Below are 16,959 nucleotides of genomic sequence, written 5' to 3'. Positions count from 1 at the left end.
GCCGTAACGGATACGTTCGTCCTAAGTCCCACGTTGACTTCTCCGGTTATCTGACGCAGTGTTTCTTCTCTGTTTGCACTGACAATTCTACGCGAAAGTCTTTGCTCTCGGTCGTCAAGTGAAGGCTGTCGGTCACCGTGTTGTCGATGGTGAGAGGTAATGTCTGAAAAATGGTATTCTCGGCAAACCCTTGACACTGTGGCTCTCGTAACATTTAATTCCGTAACGATTTCCGGAATGCAGTGTGCAGTGCGTCAATCTCCAACTTCCACTTCACGTTCAAAATCTGTTAATTTCAGCCGTGTGTCCATAATCACGTCGGAAACCTTTTGACATGAATCACCTGAATACAAATGACACCTCCAACAATGTACTGCCCTTTTATACCTCGTGTACGCGCAATACTAATCCATTATGTGTACGTGCATATTCTTTTTCCATGACTTTCATCACCTCGGTGGGTTGAAAGTGATGTGGTATCTTTTCGGTACGGTCTCGTGACAGTATGAAGAAGAGAGGTCCTACTCTTCAAACAAAAACATTTTAAGTGACACGAAGAAAACGTTTCTTCTAAAAAATTGTGAAAATATTTAGTTATTTATTGTAACAAAAATAAATAACTCTAAAATGATGAGAGAGAGAGAGAGAGAGAGAGAGAGAGAGAGAGATTAGTAAATATTAACTTTGTTAATAACTGATTTTGAGAATTTGTTTGATTACTTCATCAAGATCAGTAAATGAGAGAAATCTGAAATAACTTATTTTATTTTTCATTCATATTTTAAAGATTTTAGAATATATTTACTAGATTATTAGTGGATAGCTGGTTCAACTGGCTGTGAGCACTATGGGACTTAACTTCTGAGGTCATCAGTCCCCTATAACTCAGAAGTGCTTAAACCTAACTAACCTAAGGACATCACACACATCCATGCCCGAGGCAGGATTCGAACCTGCGACCGTAGCAGTCGCGCGGTTCCAGACTGTAGCGCCTAGAACCCCTCGGCCACTCCGGCCGGTCTTAGTGGATAGCTGCAAGAACACATTTATATTGTACAGTGCTAATTCATCAGATTTCTAGTCATGTGAAGTAGACGACCTTGGATAATATGTAGGTAGTCTCTAATGTTAAATTCCTGAAATCCTGTGTTCCTTTTTCCTCTTTCCAGTTGTAGGTTTCGAAATCGCAAAGTTACTTCAATAGCCTTGTCATCTGACGCCCCATTTTGAACCAATTTTATCTTCCGTAGCGGAAGGACATCATTTGTTGATCACGCTTAACACGGCCCTTTTATATACTAATAGATTAGACTAGCAGAGCTTGATCCGATGTACTCAGTCCACCGTTGTCAGGATATTATCGATCATTAAATAGAAGAGAATTTATACTCTTCAGTATTTGTTTGCAGACGATAGTATAGACTGAACATTACTTCCATTTAAGTTGGATATACGTTTTGCTGGATGTGGTATGGTATTGTTGTCGGTTCGTAGTCAAGCGTACAGAGCTTGCAACTTCGGAACATACGAAACTTTCTACTACTCAGTTAAATTAAATGAAAAAAAAATTGACGCTGACCCATATTCGAACAACATGTAAACTTGTTGCGCTGTGCGTCATATTCCGCTAGCCACGATGATAAAACGAAGCACGAAGATAACGGATAAGAATCAATAATGTTGCCTCCACATTAGTGAGAAAGTGATTAACATGTTGCTAGTGAATTACTACGTACGATCATAGTTCTTGATAGCAAAATTGCCAATAATTTACAAAATAAACAACTTCAACCCTACTCAAAAACAATCTCATTCAAATTAAATTATCCAGAAAGAAATAAAAGCTAATTTATGGGTCGTAGTTTCCAAGTTCCGCAGCGTATCTTATAAATGTGCCCTTCCATTCGCTCCTCCACACATCTAATTTTTGCTGGTCTCTTCTAGGGCGTTTTTATGATTGCTGTTATGTTTGAAACATACTGTATGTTATCGTGATTAATTTTCCCATTCTAGGATGTTACGAATCTTCTAATTACTAATGATCCATTGTGCAAGTCCTTGGTCTGTAGGAACCCATGGTGTTGAGTTTTTGTAGTCCTTGTCTACCTCTTTGTGAGGCCGCTGTTGACGTGGTGGTGGCGCATGGAGTGCGCCCAGTAACGACGGTGCAGCTTAGCAGCGTCCCCTCAGCTGAGGCGCCGCCAGGGAACGCGGCGTGGCACAACTGTCCCCGCGTAAGCAAAACGCCGACTGCTTGTTTACACAGTCGGCGATGGCCAGAGTCAAGAGTCACGTACAACGTCTGTTCACGAGACAAGTACTTCATTTCAGGTACTTCGGCAGTTTATTTGTAGACACGAAACAGAGAGACACCGAAATTACCACGAATGTCACTCCATGACCGCCACGTGTGCTGAAAAATATTTTAGTTCTTTAGCGAAACTGTTTTCGGCCGTTTTGACAGAATTTTACAAGAAAATTTCGAACGGACACGAAACGAAACGAATTCTACGATGAAAACACGAGCACACAACGTGCCACTGCTTCCGCAGTGTCCACGCGCTGATTCACGATCAGCTTCACGCATTAACCAAGAGAACGAGCACGACAAAGCGGATACATACGGACAGTATGGCACTGATTGTCAGAAAAGTCAGAGAAGAAACTCGGAGAATGAAGACTCTTAGCACCTCTGTTTTGTGCTTACAAGGGAATCTCCCCATCTCACCCCCCTCAGATTTAGTTATAAGTGGGCACAGTGGATAGGCCTTGAAAAACTGAACACAGATCAATCGAGAAAACAGGAAGAAGTTGTGTGGAACTATGAAAAAATAAGCAAAATATAGAAACTGAGTAGTCCATGCAGACGGTAGGCAACAACAAGGATGATGTGACCTGAGGAGCACCGTGGTCTCGTGGTCAGCGTGAGCACCTGTGGAGCGAAAGGTTGTCGGTTCAACTCTACCCTCGAGTGAAAATTTTAATCTTTTGTTTTCAGACAATTATCAAAGTTCAGGCACTCACACATCAATTTCGCTCTCCAAAATTCCAGGACATGTTCAGATTTGCTTGGACATATGCAGGATTTGACGGTCTACACAAGGAAAAATTTGAAAACGTTGAAAACATATGTTTTGACAGAGCACAGGTAAAACTGTACGACTGTGAAACTGTTGCATTCATTTGTTGCAGTTTGTGTGACAAACTCTTATGTTTCATCACTTTTTTGGGAGTGATTATCACATCCACAAGAAAACCTAAATCAGGCAAGGTAGAAGAATCTTTTTACCCATTCGCCAAGTGTGCAAGTTAGGTGGGTCGACAACATATTCCTGTCATGTGACGTACATGCCGTCACCAGTGTCGTATAGAATATATCAGACCTGTTTTCCTGTGGAGGAATCGGTTGACCTATGACCTTGCGATCAAATGTTTTCGGTTCCTATTGGAGAGGCACGTCCTTTCGTCTACTAATCGTACGCTTTTGCGGTGCGGTCGCAAAACACAGACACTAAACTTATTACAGTGAACAGAAACGTCAATGAACGAACGGACAGATCATAACTTCGCGAAAATAAAGAAATTAAAATTTTTACTCGAGGGAAGACTTCAACTACGGACCTCTCGTTCCGCAGCTGTTCACGCTAACCACGGGACCACGGCGCTCCCAAGTTAAGGGTGTCCTTGATGTTACCTATCTTAGGCATGGACTATTCAGTTTGTATATTTTGCTTTTTTTTCATAGTTCCACACAACTTCTTCCTGTTTTCCCGATTGATCTGTGTTCAGTTTTTCAAGGCCTATCTACTGCGCCAACTTATAGCTAAATCTGAGTGGGGTGCGATGAGGAGGTTCCCTTGTTAGACGCGCCAGTCGGGGCCGACCGACCGCCGTGTCATTACCAAGACATGACGTCATTTGGATGCGATATGGAGCGGCGTGTGGTCAGCCAACACCACCTAGACTACAGGCCTGCGCACACACGTGTGACGTCACATACTGATGGCCGGGTCTCTATCGGGACGCTCGTGTTAAGAACTCTGCAGCTATACAAACTTTACGAGTTTTAGAGCTGAGACCGCATAGAGATTCTCGTGTTTTCCTCTTCTACGTGGCCTTGTAATGAAAGTATGGAAATTTATATCATTGCGTAAGTCACTGAACAAAACTGCCCAATATTATTTCAAGATTATTTTGACTATTTACGTTAAATACGCGTTTCTAGGCTTCAATACAAACTGTAGTTTTAAATTCTGTCCTTTACCTCAGGAGCTATGTTTCCTTGCAGTTAAAAATCGGCAATATGCAGACGTTTTCGGTTTTAAATAAAGCAGCTGGAGCTCCTACTGAATTTAAGAATTTGTTTCCCTGTTTATTTTCGTAAATTTTCCTCTCCACTTCAAAATTTGCTGACCTCACACAAAACTCAGATCATCCGACGAAATGGATCACCCCCTGACATAATGTTTAATAAATCAAAAAACCAGAAAAAATATTTTGTTTCCCTGTTCCTCCAGAACTTTAGAACCTTAAACATGAAAAGATTGTTTCTCCTACATCCTTGACTGAAATTCTTGTCAGAGAGTGCTGTTAATTTAATCACAATGCACTTACCTCGAAATTCCGCTTTATATACTACTCAATCTGTCGAACACTGAATTCATTAAAACAATTTTCTAAGGTTGTTTACTCAAGTTGAAATTATTTCCAAGTAGCTGTATATGTAAAACTGAACAAAATCATTCTGTACTTCTTCCAAATACTGGAAACTCATAACCTGGTAGGAATGGTGAGGAATACTAAACATTTTCGAGCCACACTAATTAATATAACTATTCTGTGTGACAGTAGTTGCAAATGTGAGAGACATTTTCCAGCCAGCTTCGTATTAACCTCGCCGCAATGGTCCAGAGTTAAGAAACAAATTATACTGGTACATGATACATAACTGCTTCTAAAAACAATTGGCAAATGTGGTGCAATGGAAACAAATAACAGGCTATAAATTTTCTGTCATATACTTACTCTTGAATGATGCGTAGACACTAGTTCCTGTCTGGAAATAGCTGCAATCTAACGATTTCTCAACTTCACTCATTTCTGAAATCGAAACAAGTGCACTTTCATACCTTTTTGGGATTTATAATTTCCATAGCAAAAGGGAACGCAGCACTTGTATCCCATACTTCGAAGAACTGTAGGCAAATACTGTATGAAATCTATATCAGTTGCACGTGGCACACACTTTTAACACAACATACACGTCAACAGGACTGCGGACTAAAGATAAGGTGTCCAACAGTTTGTGAGGTCACATCCCAATATGGCCGCTGTGCGTAGGCCTTGTGTCTAGAAGGCTTTGGGTGAGCCCGGCTCTCTCCCGGCCGTTGTTGGCTTTGCAGACTTCAGAGCGGCTACGCCTCATCCAGGTAACTCGTAAGCTCCCATCACGAAGCCTATTGGACTTCATTTCACTTCTCCGGACAAGGAATATGTGGACGGCTCTGAAGTAATAGGCCACAGATTGTTGTCCTCGACAGCGAGTGTTCATCGGAGACAAGGGTATCGTCTCCCAGGGAACTGTGATACGAGTGCTGTTATTGTCTTTATACATACATGATTTGTCGGACAGGGTGAGCATAATTCTGCGGTTGTTTTCTCATGATGCCGTAGTGTATAGTTAGGTGTCGTAGTTGGTGTGATGAATGACAGCTAGCTCTAATTGTCGAAAATGTAAGTTACTGCGGATGATTCGGAAGAACAAATCTGTAATTTTCGGTTAGAATATTACTAGTGTCCTGCCTGAAACCGTCAAATCGTTTAAATATCTGGGTGTGACGGGAACGAATATGTGACAACTATGGTAGGGAAGGCGAGTGGTTGACTTCGTATTACTGGAAGAATTTTAGGAAAGAGCGAGTCACCTGTAAACGAAGGTAAGATATGAGAAGTTAGGGCTCATACGGAGGTATATAGGCAATCGTTGTTCCCTTGCGCTGTTTGCGAGTGGGACAGGAAAGGAAATGACTAGTAATGGTACAGGGTACCCTCCACCACGCAGCGTACGGTAGCTTTAGAAGTATCGATGTAGATGTGAAAGGAAAAAGTCCCTGGTGGTACAGGGGATTGAACCGCGGACTGCCGCATGGCATCTATCGTGTTGACCACTCAGGCATGGATGCCGTCGAAAATAAGATGGAGATCAAGAGGCACACGATTTTTAGATACTTGGAGGAGAGGATGCCAATTACAAGGAGGCTGCTTGACAATGTCATGAACAGACTGCTGTTTCTGATATCAGAAGAAGAGTAAGGATATACGTGTTGCTTTGTGGCAGTAGTACACCAGCTAATTCTCAATGCACGAGATAAACTACAGTTGCTTTTTAGTGTTTGATTAGTACTGAAGAATGTAGGCCCTCCATATTGACATGATATGTTGACGCATTTGTATTACAGAGATGCGTTGCAATCTATGCGTCGTATTGTTCTCTTTAGTAGTGGTCAGTCTTTTCACCTGTCTGATGAGTAAGGACGCGCACCCTGTGTCCACAATTATTATGTGTTCCAATCTCTGTCTTCACCTACAGGTTTTACGCTCTGGAGCTTCCTCTAATACCATCAATATTATACTCTGATTTCTTAATAAATGTACCGTCATCCTGTTCCTTCTCCTTGTTCCTTTCTTCTTGTTCGTTTCTTCGTTCATTCTGTAGACACCCTCTAACATTCTGCGTGCTGTCTGTTTGTTCTAAGTCGTGTCTCCCTACCACTTTCGCACAACGACGCTCTGAGCGTGCTTTTTAGGGAATTGACTAGTTTGAACGTGGGACCTGTTGCTGGTAAGGAGACGCCAGACCGCACATGACATGTAGAGTTCAGAAGAGTTCAGTGAGACTAGCGATGATATAATCAAATACTTAATGATTTCAGCGTCAGCTCCACTGCACTCCCTGTAAAAGAATCTTAATACTAACTAAATTTAGTGGAAGGGGTTCAAGGCTTTCCTATTTTTAGTTAGCTGGTAAAATAACGTCGAAAAAGCAGTTAAGTTTACCATTGGAATTTTTATTCTACTCACAAAACATTGTACTATTGATAAAAGGTAATATTTTAATAAAAAATTTCTGTCTATCCAATGAGAAACGTTATACTTTTCGTGGAGGGGCAATGTTTTTAATGTTTGCTACATAGTCTCACGCTGAAACTTGCAGCTGGTGTGGCCCTGTTAGTGTTATCGTAAGGTCAATACTGTTCTTCTGGAGGGCTCTATCGTTTAACATGGGCTGGGGGTGGACCCCCCCGGCGATCAGCCGGCGATGTGGGTGTCCTCCCTTATCGTAGGGCCGGCTCTGCTATCGGCTTCTGTTCTCGTTTCTCCCCACGGAACGGCGTCTGTTTCACGGTGGGAAGGTATGACGTGCATTTAAGTGTTCTTGTGTTAGTCTGTGGTATTCCGTTTGCTCACTCGTTGATCGTATTACTTTGGTTAATTTAATGTCAGTATTTATTCGGAGCTTTGTGACATATTGCCGGATTTGCTATTATGTCAGGGTTTTCATGGAAGGTGTTCGATTTGCCTGACACTTTACAACCCTCCTCATTCGTTCTCTTGTCAGTCCACCAAATTTTCAACTTCAGACGCTTCGATTCTCTTCTTTTCTGATTTGATGGAGTCCATGATTCACTGATGTACAATGCTGTGCTCCAAATTTACATTATCAGAAATTTGTATCTCGCTGTTTGATAATAGTAGATTTTTTTGGCTGGTATTTCTTCTCTGTTTGTCCCAATATTCTTTTTATATCCTACTTGTTCTGTCACACAAGTGTTATTTTGACTCCTATGTAGCAGAATTCCAACACATCGTCTACTTTGAGGTCTCCAATTTTGACGTAAAGTTTATCGCTAATCACATTTATGCTAATCCAGTTTTCTTTAATCTCTGTTCAGTTTATACTCAATCCGTATTCTCTGTTAATCTGACTGTTCATACAATTCAGTACGTCCTCTAATTCTTCTTAACTTTGAAACTTCTTTACTTAAATGAGTATGGTTGTACTTAAATTGCAGAATGACTGAGAAGATGAAACTCCTGAAACAGCTGAGAAAAACTAAACGTACTGAACCTACTTTCTCTTTACTTTTTTCTTATCATCTCAACACTGACCCACAATATTCTAGCGCAACCAATCTGATTGCTAAAACAATTACAACCTGACCTCAAGTAATTAATTCAAAAGAATGGCCCTGACCAAAAAGAAATCCTAACATTATGCACTTACCTCACAAAAATCTTCATTACGCGAACTACTGCAATACAGCGAGCGTCAATTCTGCCAGCTAAATAAAAGATTCTAACTTCTAAAGCCACTAACTTCTAATAGGCATATGGTTAGCAGAGGAAAGATTTTGCTGCAAACCAAATAATGTATTTTTTACCTTAATAGTGTGACATCCAGTTCAAACATGAAAATAAATCGTCATTGATATCTAGTACAAAGGTATATAATCATGAATAACAATCAATCTCCAAGTCGAACATGTACAGATCGTTAGCCTACGCTAACACTTCAGGCTTCTACCCTCCATCAGTGCTAACTTCTCACATAAAACATACATCACTGCTGGCTGTTCGTACGCTTTTGCGGTGCGGTCGCAAAACACAGACACTAAACTTATTACAGTGAACAGAAACGTCAATGAACGAACGGACAGATCATAACTTTGCGAAAATAAAGAAATTAAAATTTTTACTCGAGGGAAGACTTCAACTACGGACCTCTCGTTCCGCAGCTGTTCACGCTAACCACGGGACAACGGCGCTACCAAGCTAAGGGTGTCCTTGATGTTACCTATCTTAGGCATGGACTATTCAGTTTGTATATTTTGCTTTTTTTCATAGTTCCACACAACTTCTTCCTGTTTTCTCGATTGATCTGTGTTCAGTTTTTCAAGGCCTATCTACTGCGCCAACTTATAGCTAATTTCAACTGTCCAATTGTACTTCCATCACTGCTGGCGACAAACTTCCAGTTGCCCAACACTACTGGCGATTAACTTCCAACAACGAGTCCAACCAGCCACAGAGTCTCTTACAAAGAAAGCGCAGCCAGAGATACAATGCAAAGCGCTACACAGCGCTGCCAACACAGAAGCAGCCCACTTACAACTTTCACTATGGATAGAAATGCTATTCGAGAATGTTGCCATTAATATCCTTCCACCCTGAATTTTAATACCGTTCTTCAGTCTTTCTTAAATTTACGTCATTGATTCACCGTTGTATAGATCAAACAGTAGGGTGAAAAACTATATCAATTCTTCTACCATTTTTAATCCAAGTAAATCCAGTTTTGGTCTTTCATTCTTTGTTCCCTCTTGGTTCTTGTACGTATCACAAATTATCAAGCTTTCCCCATAGATTATTTCTATATCTCTTAGAATTTAGAACATCTTGCACCGTTTTACACTTCCGAAAGCATTTTCCAGGTTGACATATCCCATGAATGTGTAATGATTTCTGATGTGTTTTTATTAACAAATGCCCTTAACATTCAGAAAGCTTATCTAATCGTCATCTGATAATTGCAAAATTTTCTTTTACATTCTTCTGTATACACTAAAGAGCCAAAGAAACCGGTACACTTGCCGTGTAGCGCCCTCGCGAGCACCCGGAAGTGCCGCAACACGACGTGGCATGCACTCGACTGATGTCTGAAGTAGTGTTGTAGGTAAGTGACACCATGAACCCTGCTGGGCTGTCCATAAGCCCGTAATGGTACGAGTGGGTGGAGATCTCTTCTGAACAGCACGTTGCAAGTCATCCCAGATATGCTCAATAATGTTCTTACCTGGGGGGTCTGTAGGCCATCCGAAGTGTTTAAATTCAGAATAATGTTCCTAGAGCCACTCTGTAGCAATTCTGGATGTTTGGAGTGTTGAATTGTTCTGCTGGAATCACTCAAATGGTTCAAATGGCTCTGAGCACTATGGGACTTAACATCTGAAGTCATCAGTCCCCTAGAACTTAGAACTACTTAAACCTAACTAACGTAAGGACATCACACACATCCATGCCCGCGGCAGGATTCGAACCTGCTACCGTAGCAGCAGCGTGGTTCCAGACTGAAAGGCCTAGAACCGCTCGGCCACTTCGGCCGGCTGGAATTGCTCAAGTCCGTCGTAATTCACAATGGATATGAATGGATGCAGGTGATCAGACAGGATGGTTATGTACGTGTCACCTGTCAGAGTCGTATCTGGACGTATCAGGGATCCCACACCACCCCAACTACTGACGCCTCACACCATTACAGAGCCTCCACCAGCTGAAACAGTCCCCTGCTGACATGCAGGTTCTATGGACTCCTGAGGCTGTCTCCATACCAGTACACATCCATCAGCTCGATACCATTTGAAACGAGACTGGTCCGACCAGGCAACTCATCAACAGTCCAACGTCGGTGTTGCCGGGCCCAGGCGAGGTGAAAGCTTTAGGTCGTGCAGTCAATAAGGGTACAGGAGTGGGCCTTACTCTCCGGAAGACCACATCGATTAAGTTTTTTTAATTGTTCGCACTCTGACACTTGTTGATCGCCCAGCTTTGAATCTGCATCAGTTTGCGTAAGGGTTGATCGGTTGTCTTCATTCGTCGTTGATCCCGTTCTTGCATGATCTTCTCCCGGCCGCAGCGATCTCGGAAATTTGATTTTTTTACCGGATTCCCGATATTCACGGTACACTCGTGAAATGGTCGTACGGGAAAATCCCAACTTCATCCCTAACTCGGAGATGCTGTTTCCCATCGCTAGTGTGCCGGCTATAGCACCACGTTTAAACTCACTTAAATCTTGATAACCCGGCATTGTAGCAGCAGTAACCGATTTAACAATTGCGACAGACACTTGTTGTACAAAGGCGTTGCCGTTCGCAGCGCTGTATTCTGCCTGTTTACGCACATAGCCTATTGATTTTTTATTGTGTTTTTGCCTTCGAACATTCACTCCTTCAAGAATCAGCTGCTTCTCTTATTAAATTATTTAAATCAGTTCAATTTTTCTTATGTCACAAAGTGATAAATTAGTGGATAATGCAATTCAATTTGCTGCATTTTCTATAAATCCGAGATTGATTTAGATCAACTGATCGATTCCAAAAAGATTGTTTCTGATGAAAAATAGTTTGTGCGTGATAACATAAAGGATATGTTATAAAAATGGTCATGTGCGATTAGGATTCATGCACTGAAAGTTCCTTACAAAATTAATTTTGTATATAATTTATCCATTCTGGGAGTCGAGGAAACTGGAAATTTGTGGTAAGCTCCTATAGGACCTAACTGCTGAAGTCATCGGTCCCTAAGCTTACACACTACTTAATCTAACTGAAACTAACTTACGCTAAGGACGACACACACACCCACGCCGGAGGGAGGACTCGAACATCCGACGGGGGGAGCCGCGCGAACCGTGACTGGAGGCTTCAGATCGAGAGGCTACCCCGAGCAGCGGGAGTCGAGGAAATCGACTATTTTTGTTCTCTATGGACAATGATGCTCTTAAGATGTCAGTCCCAGGGATGCCAAGTGTTTTGAGAACGTTTTAATCAGAAGTCGGAAAAACAAATGACAAAAGAAGTATTATTTCGTCTAATGTAATTAGGAGTTAACTATTCCTGATATTTCCCTTTGCTTGTACTGTGAGAACTTGCCTCTTGCCAAATTTCATATTCTTGGTGAACGTAAAGTACCCTGTAGATTTTTATAAGTGAGTTTTGAGTATAAAAATATGTGACATAAATGGGCGTATCTATTGATCGCATTGACTGAGAATCAAAATATTTAACACCGCCAAGGGGCGACGTGATATCCACGCGTTCGTGAGAAAATGGGTTCTTTACTTCTGTAGAGACAGATAGACAGACAAGAAAGTGATCTTATGAGGGTTCCGTTTACACAGGTTGACTCACAGATCCCTATCAATTGGGGCTGATGTATCGTAACAGGTACATCGGCCTCTGTGCACTGTTTTTGTTGTTGTTGTTGTTGTTGTGGTCTTCAGTCCTGAGACTGGTTTGATGCAGCTCTCCATGCGACTCTATCCTTGCAAGCTTCTTCATCTCCCAGTTCCTACTGCAATCTACATCTTTCTGAATATGTTTAGTGTATTCATCTCTTGGTCTCCCTCTACGATTTTTAACCTCCACACTGCCCTCCAATACTAAATTGGTGTCCCTTGATGCCTCAGAATATGCCCTACCAATCGATCACTTCTTCTAGTCAAGTTGGGCCACAAATTTCTCTTCCCCCGAATCCTATTCAATAACTCCTCATTAGTTATGTGATATACCTATTTAATTTTCAGCATTCTTCTGTAGCACCACATTTCGAAAGCTTCTATTCTCCACTTGCCTAAACCATTTATCGTCCACGTTTCACTTCCATACATGACCACACTCCATAGAAACACTTTCAGAAACGACTTCCTGACACTTCAATCTATACTCGATGTTAAAAAATGTCTCTTCTTCAGAAACGCTTTCCTTGCCATTGCCAATTTTATATCCTCTCTACTTCGACCAACATCAGTTATTTTGCTCCCCAAATAACAAAAGCTCATTTACTACTTTAAGTGTCTCATTTCCTAATCTAATTCCCGCAGCACCACCCGATTTAATTCGTCTGCATTCCATTATCCTCGTTTTGCTTTTGTTGATGCTCATCTTATATCCCCCTTTCAAGACACTGTCCATTCCGTTCAGCTGCTCTTCCATGACCTTTGCTGTCTCTGACAGAATTACAATGTCATCGGTTTTTATTTCTTCTCCATGGATTTTAATCCCTACTTCGAATTTTTCTTTTGTTTCCTTTACTGCTTGCTCAGAATACAGATTCAATAACATCGGGGATAGGCTACAACCCTGTCTCACACCCTTCCCAACCACTGCTTCCATTTCATGCCCCTCGACACTAATAACTGCCATCTGATTTCTGTACAAATTGTAAATAGCCTTTCGCTCCTTGTTTTTTACCCCTGCCACCTTCAGAATTTGAAAGAGAGTATTCGAGTCAACATTGTCAAAAGCGTTCTCTAAGTCTACAAGTGCTAGAAACGTAGGTTTGCCTTTGCTTCATCTAAGATAAGTCGTAGGGTCACTACTGCCTCACGTGTTCCAACATTTCTACGGAATCCAAACTGATCTTCCCCGAGGTTGGCTTCTACCAGTTTTTCCATTCATCTGTAAAGAGTTCGTGTTTGCATTTTGCAGCCGTGGCTTATTAAACTGATAGTTCGGTAATTTTCACATCTGGCAGCACCTGCTTTCTTTGGGATTGGAATTATTATATTCTTCTTGAAGTCTGAGGTTATTTCGCCTGTCTCATACATCTGGCTCACTAGCTGGTAGAGTTTTGTTAGACCTGGCTCCCCCAAGGCTGTCAGTAGTTCTATTGGAATGCTGTTTACTTCCGGGGTCTTGTTTCGACTTACGTGTTTCAGTGCTCTGTCAAACTCCTCACGCACTATCATACCTCCTATTTTATCATCATCTACATTCTTTTCCATTCCTATAATATTGTCCTCAAGAACATCGCCCTTGTATAAACCAGGCAAATGGAATACAAACGTCTCTGTACACTATTGCTTGAAATTATCCGTCCCTTTTCATGGTGACCTTTCTGCTTCCATTTGTTTTATCAGCGCCGGCCGCTGTGGGTAAGCGGTTCTAGGCGCTTCAGTCCGGAACCACGCCGGCGCTATGGTTTCAGGTTCGAATCCTGCCTCGGGCATGGATATGTGTGATGTCCATAGGTTAGTTACGTTTAAGTAGGTCTAGGGGACTGATGATCTCAAATGTTAAGTCCCATAGTGCTTAGAGCCAATTTGGTTTATCAGCTTTCTTGCTGTGGTTAAAATTTCCGCTCTTGATTTCTCTTTCGGTAACTACCACTGCCCACCGTGACGTTGGATGCCACCTGGTGGCGTTGCGGGCGGGTAACGCGGTAACAAAAGTGTGTAACTGGAGCAGACATGAAAGGGGGATCACCCTGGCGAAGACGTGGCTGGTCGAATGTTCACGTGCTACTGTCATAAGCATCTACGGAAAGAGGTAGTGGGACAGCGGAACTACCACAACTACGCGCTAAATGGTTGGACGACAACGGCTCTTCACAAACCGTGCGCTTCGGAGCATTGTCTATTCTGTAAAGTAGGACAGATGGAGATTTGTGGCATCTCTGCTGAAAGAGCACACTGCTGGAGCACACAAAAGTATTTCTATGAAGACCATTCATCGTACATTGTTGAACTTGAAGATTCGCATCAGGTCACCCCTGTGTGTTCACATATTGACCCAACGGCATCGCCAATTGCGATTTCGTTGGGCACGAGACCATCGGGTTTCGACCGTCAATCAAAGGAAACGCGTCGGCTCTTCGGGTGAATCACATTTTTGTTAGAATAGGTCAGCGGTAGTTTCCACAAATGCCGGCGGTTCGAGTCGCAGGCTAGTGGGAGCAGTATTATGCCACGGAAGACGTTCTCGTACTCTTGCATGGCACCTGTGGTAGTAATCGAAGACACGCTGACTGCTGGAAACCGCAAGCAGCCTGCTTGATGTCTATCCCGACGGCAATGTTATCTTTCAGCAGCATAATTGTCTGTGTCTCGGAGCCAGAACCGTGCTACAATCGTTTGAGGGGATTTATAGTGAACTCTCGTTGACGTGCCAGCGACCAAGTTCGCGCGATGTAAAACCTATTGAACGCATCTGGGTCACTATCGGGCGCCATCACCGCGTACACAAATCAGCGGCCCGTTATTTACGCGAATCCTATGACCTGTGCGTAAACGTCTAATGCCACATACCTACAAACCTACTAACGAAAGCTCGAATCTCCAATACGCAGGATCAGTGACGTACGTATTTCGTTCCAGAGACGAGTGAAGAAGCTATTAAGCAGATGGTCATAAAGTTTTAGAGGCTCAATGTAGTTTAACATAAAATAAGGTGTTTTAATTACTATTTATTATGACATAAGTGAAGACAACTTTTATAATATTTTGCCTATACGAACTGTAATTACAGTTTTATAATCCTCTGATAAAACAGAATCGTTTAATGACCGTTCCTGCTTTTATGTTGGATGGTAGGAAGTAGAAGTTTAGAAGATTTTAAATTGTTTGTCATAAAATTTTGACAAAAAGTATTAGGTAAATAATTATTGTTAAAAAATTTCAGCTTGCTATAAGTCTCTGGTTCACAAGTTTTCTAAAGTTACTTACTTCATACTTACTTTATGAAGTTACTAATTTTATAAATAACCATTGATTTGGAACCAGTGGGAGGTTAGAAAATTTTTCTGCTAACAGTGATACAAATGTGGGCGGTAATTAAAAATTGTTGACTGCCCCTAAAGTACATCATTATAACATACCGTTAGATTTTCATTTATTGCACATTTTGACCGATTTTCGTTTTTGTATGTTTCAGCCTTTCCCACCACTTTCAACAAGGTACAATAAAATCAAAACAATTTGCAAGCGATTAGAAGCGACAATATGTGAGGAATTCCCAAAATCATTCAGACATACTAAAATATCTGTATTGATAGCCACCAACGTAACTTAAATGACAATTAAATCAATACCATTAGCTGCTGACGGGCTTTCATATACATCAACCCGGGACAGTTTAGAATGTGTGCGCCGACCGGGACTTGAACCCGGGATCTCCTGTTTACATGGAAGACGCTCTATCTATCTTAGCCACGGAGGACCCTGCGACTGCAGGGATTTATCGGCGGCCCGCTCCCCGTGAGACCCACGTTCACAGCTTATAATCCACACACTACATTCGTAGTGCCTTTGCCATTATGCCCATTACTCGCGGCAGACAATCCATCTAGTCCCGTAAGAGTTCAGGCAAATCGTGTGCATTCACACTGAGAAAGGTCGTCAGCCGGTTAGCCTTAAATGATATGAAGATGGCATCTGTTCTTTCGAGCATGTCCGAGGAAACAGATGCCATCTTCACATCATTTCCGAACGTAACTTAAATCATACGATACTCAATTTGAGTCATAGAACTTGTCAGAATTCTGACGTAGGCCTTGTCTGACGACAGGATAATGCCTTCAGTATCCAGTACGACAAAGGCTGCAGCCGTATCTGATGGGAGTCGCATTTGTCAGGCGCTCTAGTGTGTGGGTATGTCGTGCTGGCGTCTTGGCAGGCCTTTGCCATGCGGCAGATATGTGTTTGTTTATAAAATTGCGCTGCATTGTTTTCTCCTAGGGTGAAAGTGGCAACACTGACTGACTGAGGTGGCAAAATAGTTAAGACGTTCATTGCATCGATCTCATGTTATTTATGAACAAAACAGTAATAAGTTGAATTTATTCGAAGTGCTAATTTGTTATTTCAAAGATTACCTCAAACATACCTGTGATGGCATGGACAACAAAAAGAACTACTAGGTAATGATATCCAAAGAAGGTGTGGACTTGAGAACCTGTATTACTAGCGGGGGCTCGTGTAAATGCCAAACAAACAATAGGTAGCATTCATCAGATTCATCAAAGATTACCTTAAGAGGTACTTTTATGAATCATATCCAGGCGGGTAAATTTTATGTGCGTAATCTGCGATGTATATTTGTCATACTTGCATTATGTCAGTGATTTTTTCACCGTGCGTAGACTGTATGGATTGATCGATGAGAGCATAAGGAACAAAAAAGTTCTAATGAACTGCATGGTTTCCATACTAGAGACCATTCGTTCAATCATTTTTGTTACACAGACTGCGGTCCAATAGGCGCTGTATCACGCAGCCACAGTTACAGAATTCATGGTTTCTTCCTAGAGGGAGGTACTTTTCCTCATACGTCATGCCCTACAGCGCTCTGCTGCCATAGTTATTGGTAATGTTGTGTCCCACTTATTTCTCTTGGTGACTCA

The 16,959-nt window shown here is 41.9% G+C and overlaps 1 protein-coding gene across 1 annotated transcript in view; it reads right to left on the bottom strand.

The window, feature by feature from the left end:
* Positions 1 to 1,021: 1,021 nt before the first annotated feature.
* Positions 1,022 to 16,959, bottom strand: part of LOC126474838 (arylsulfatase B-like) — a 176,448-nt gene continuing 160,510 nt past the window's right edge. Inside the window, exon 9 of the mRNA XM_050102316.1 lies at positions 1,022 to 1,032. Coding sequence (XP_049958273.1) covers positions 1,022 to 1,032 — 11 coding nt within the window. The remainder of the gene's footprint in view (positions 1,033 to 16,959) is intronic.

This window comes from Schistocerca serialis, chromosome 4 (assembly GCF_023864345.2).
Source record: "Schistocerca serialis cubense isolate TAMUIC-IGC-003099 chromosome 4, iqSchSeri2.2, whole genome shotgun sequence".
Lineage (NCBI taxonomy): Eukaryota > Metazoa > Arthropoda > Insecta > Orthoptera > Acrididae > Schistocerca > Schistocerca serialis.
This window is presented reverse-complemented; position numbering and strand designations above follow the sequence as displayed.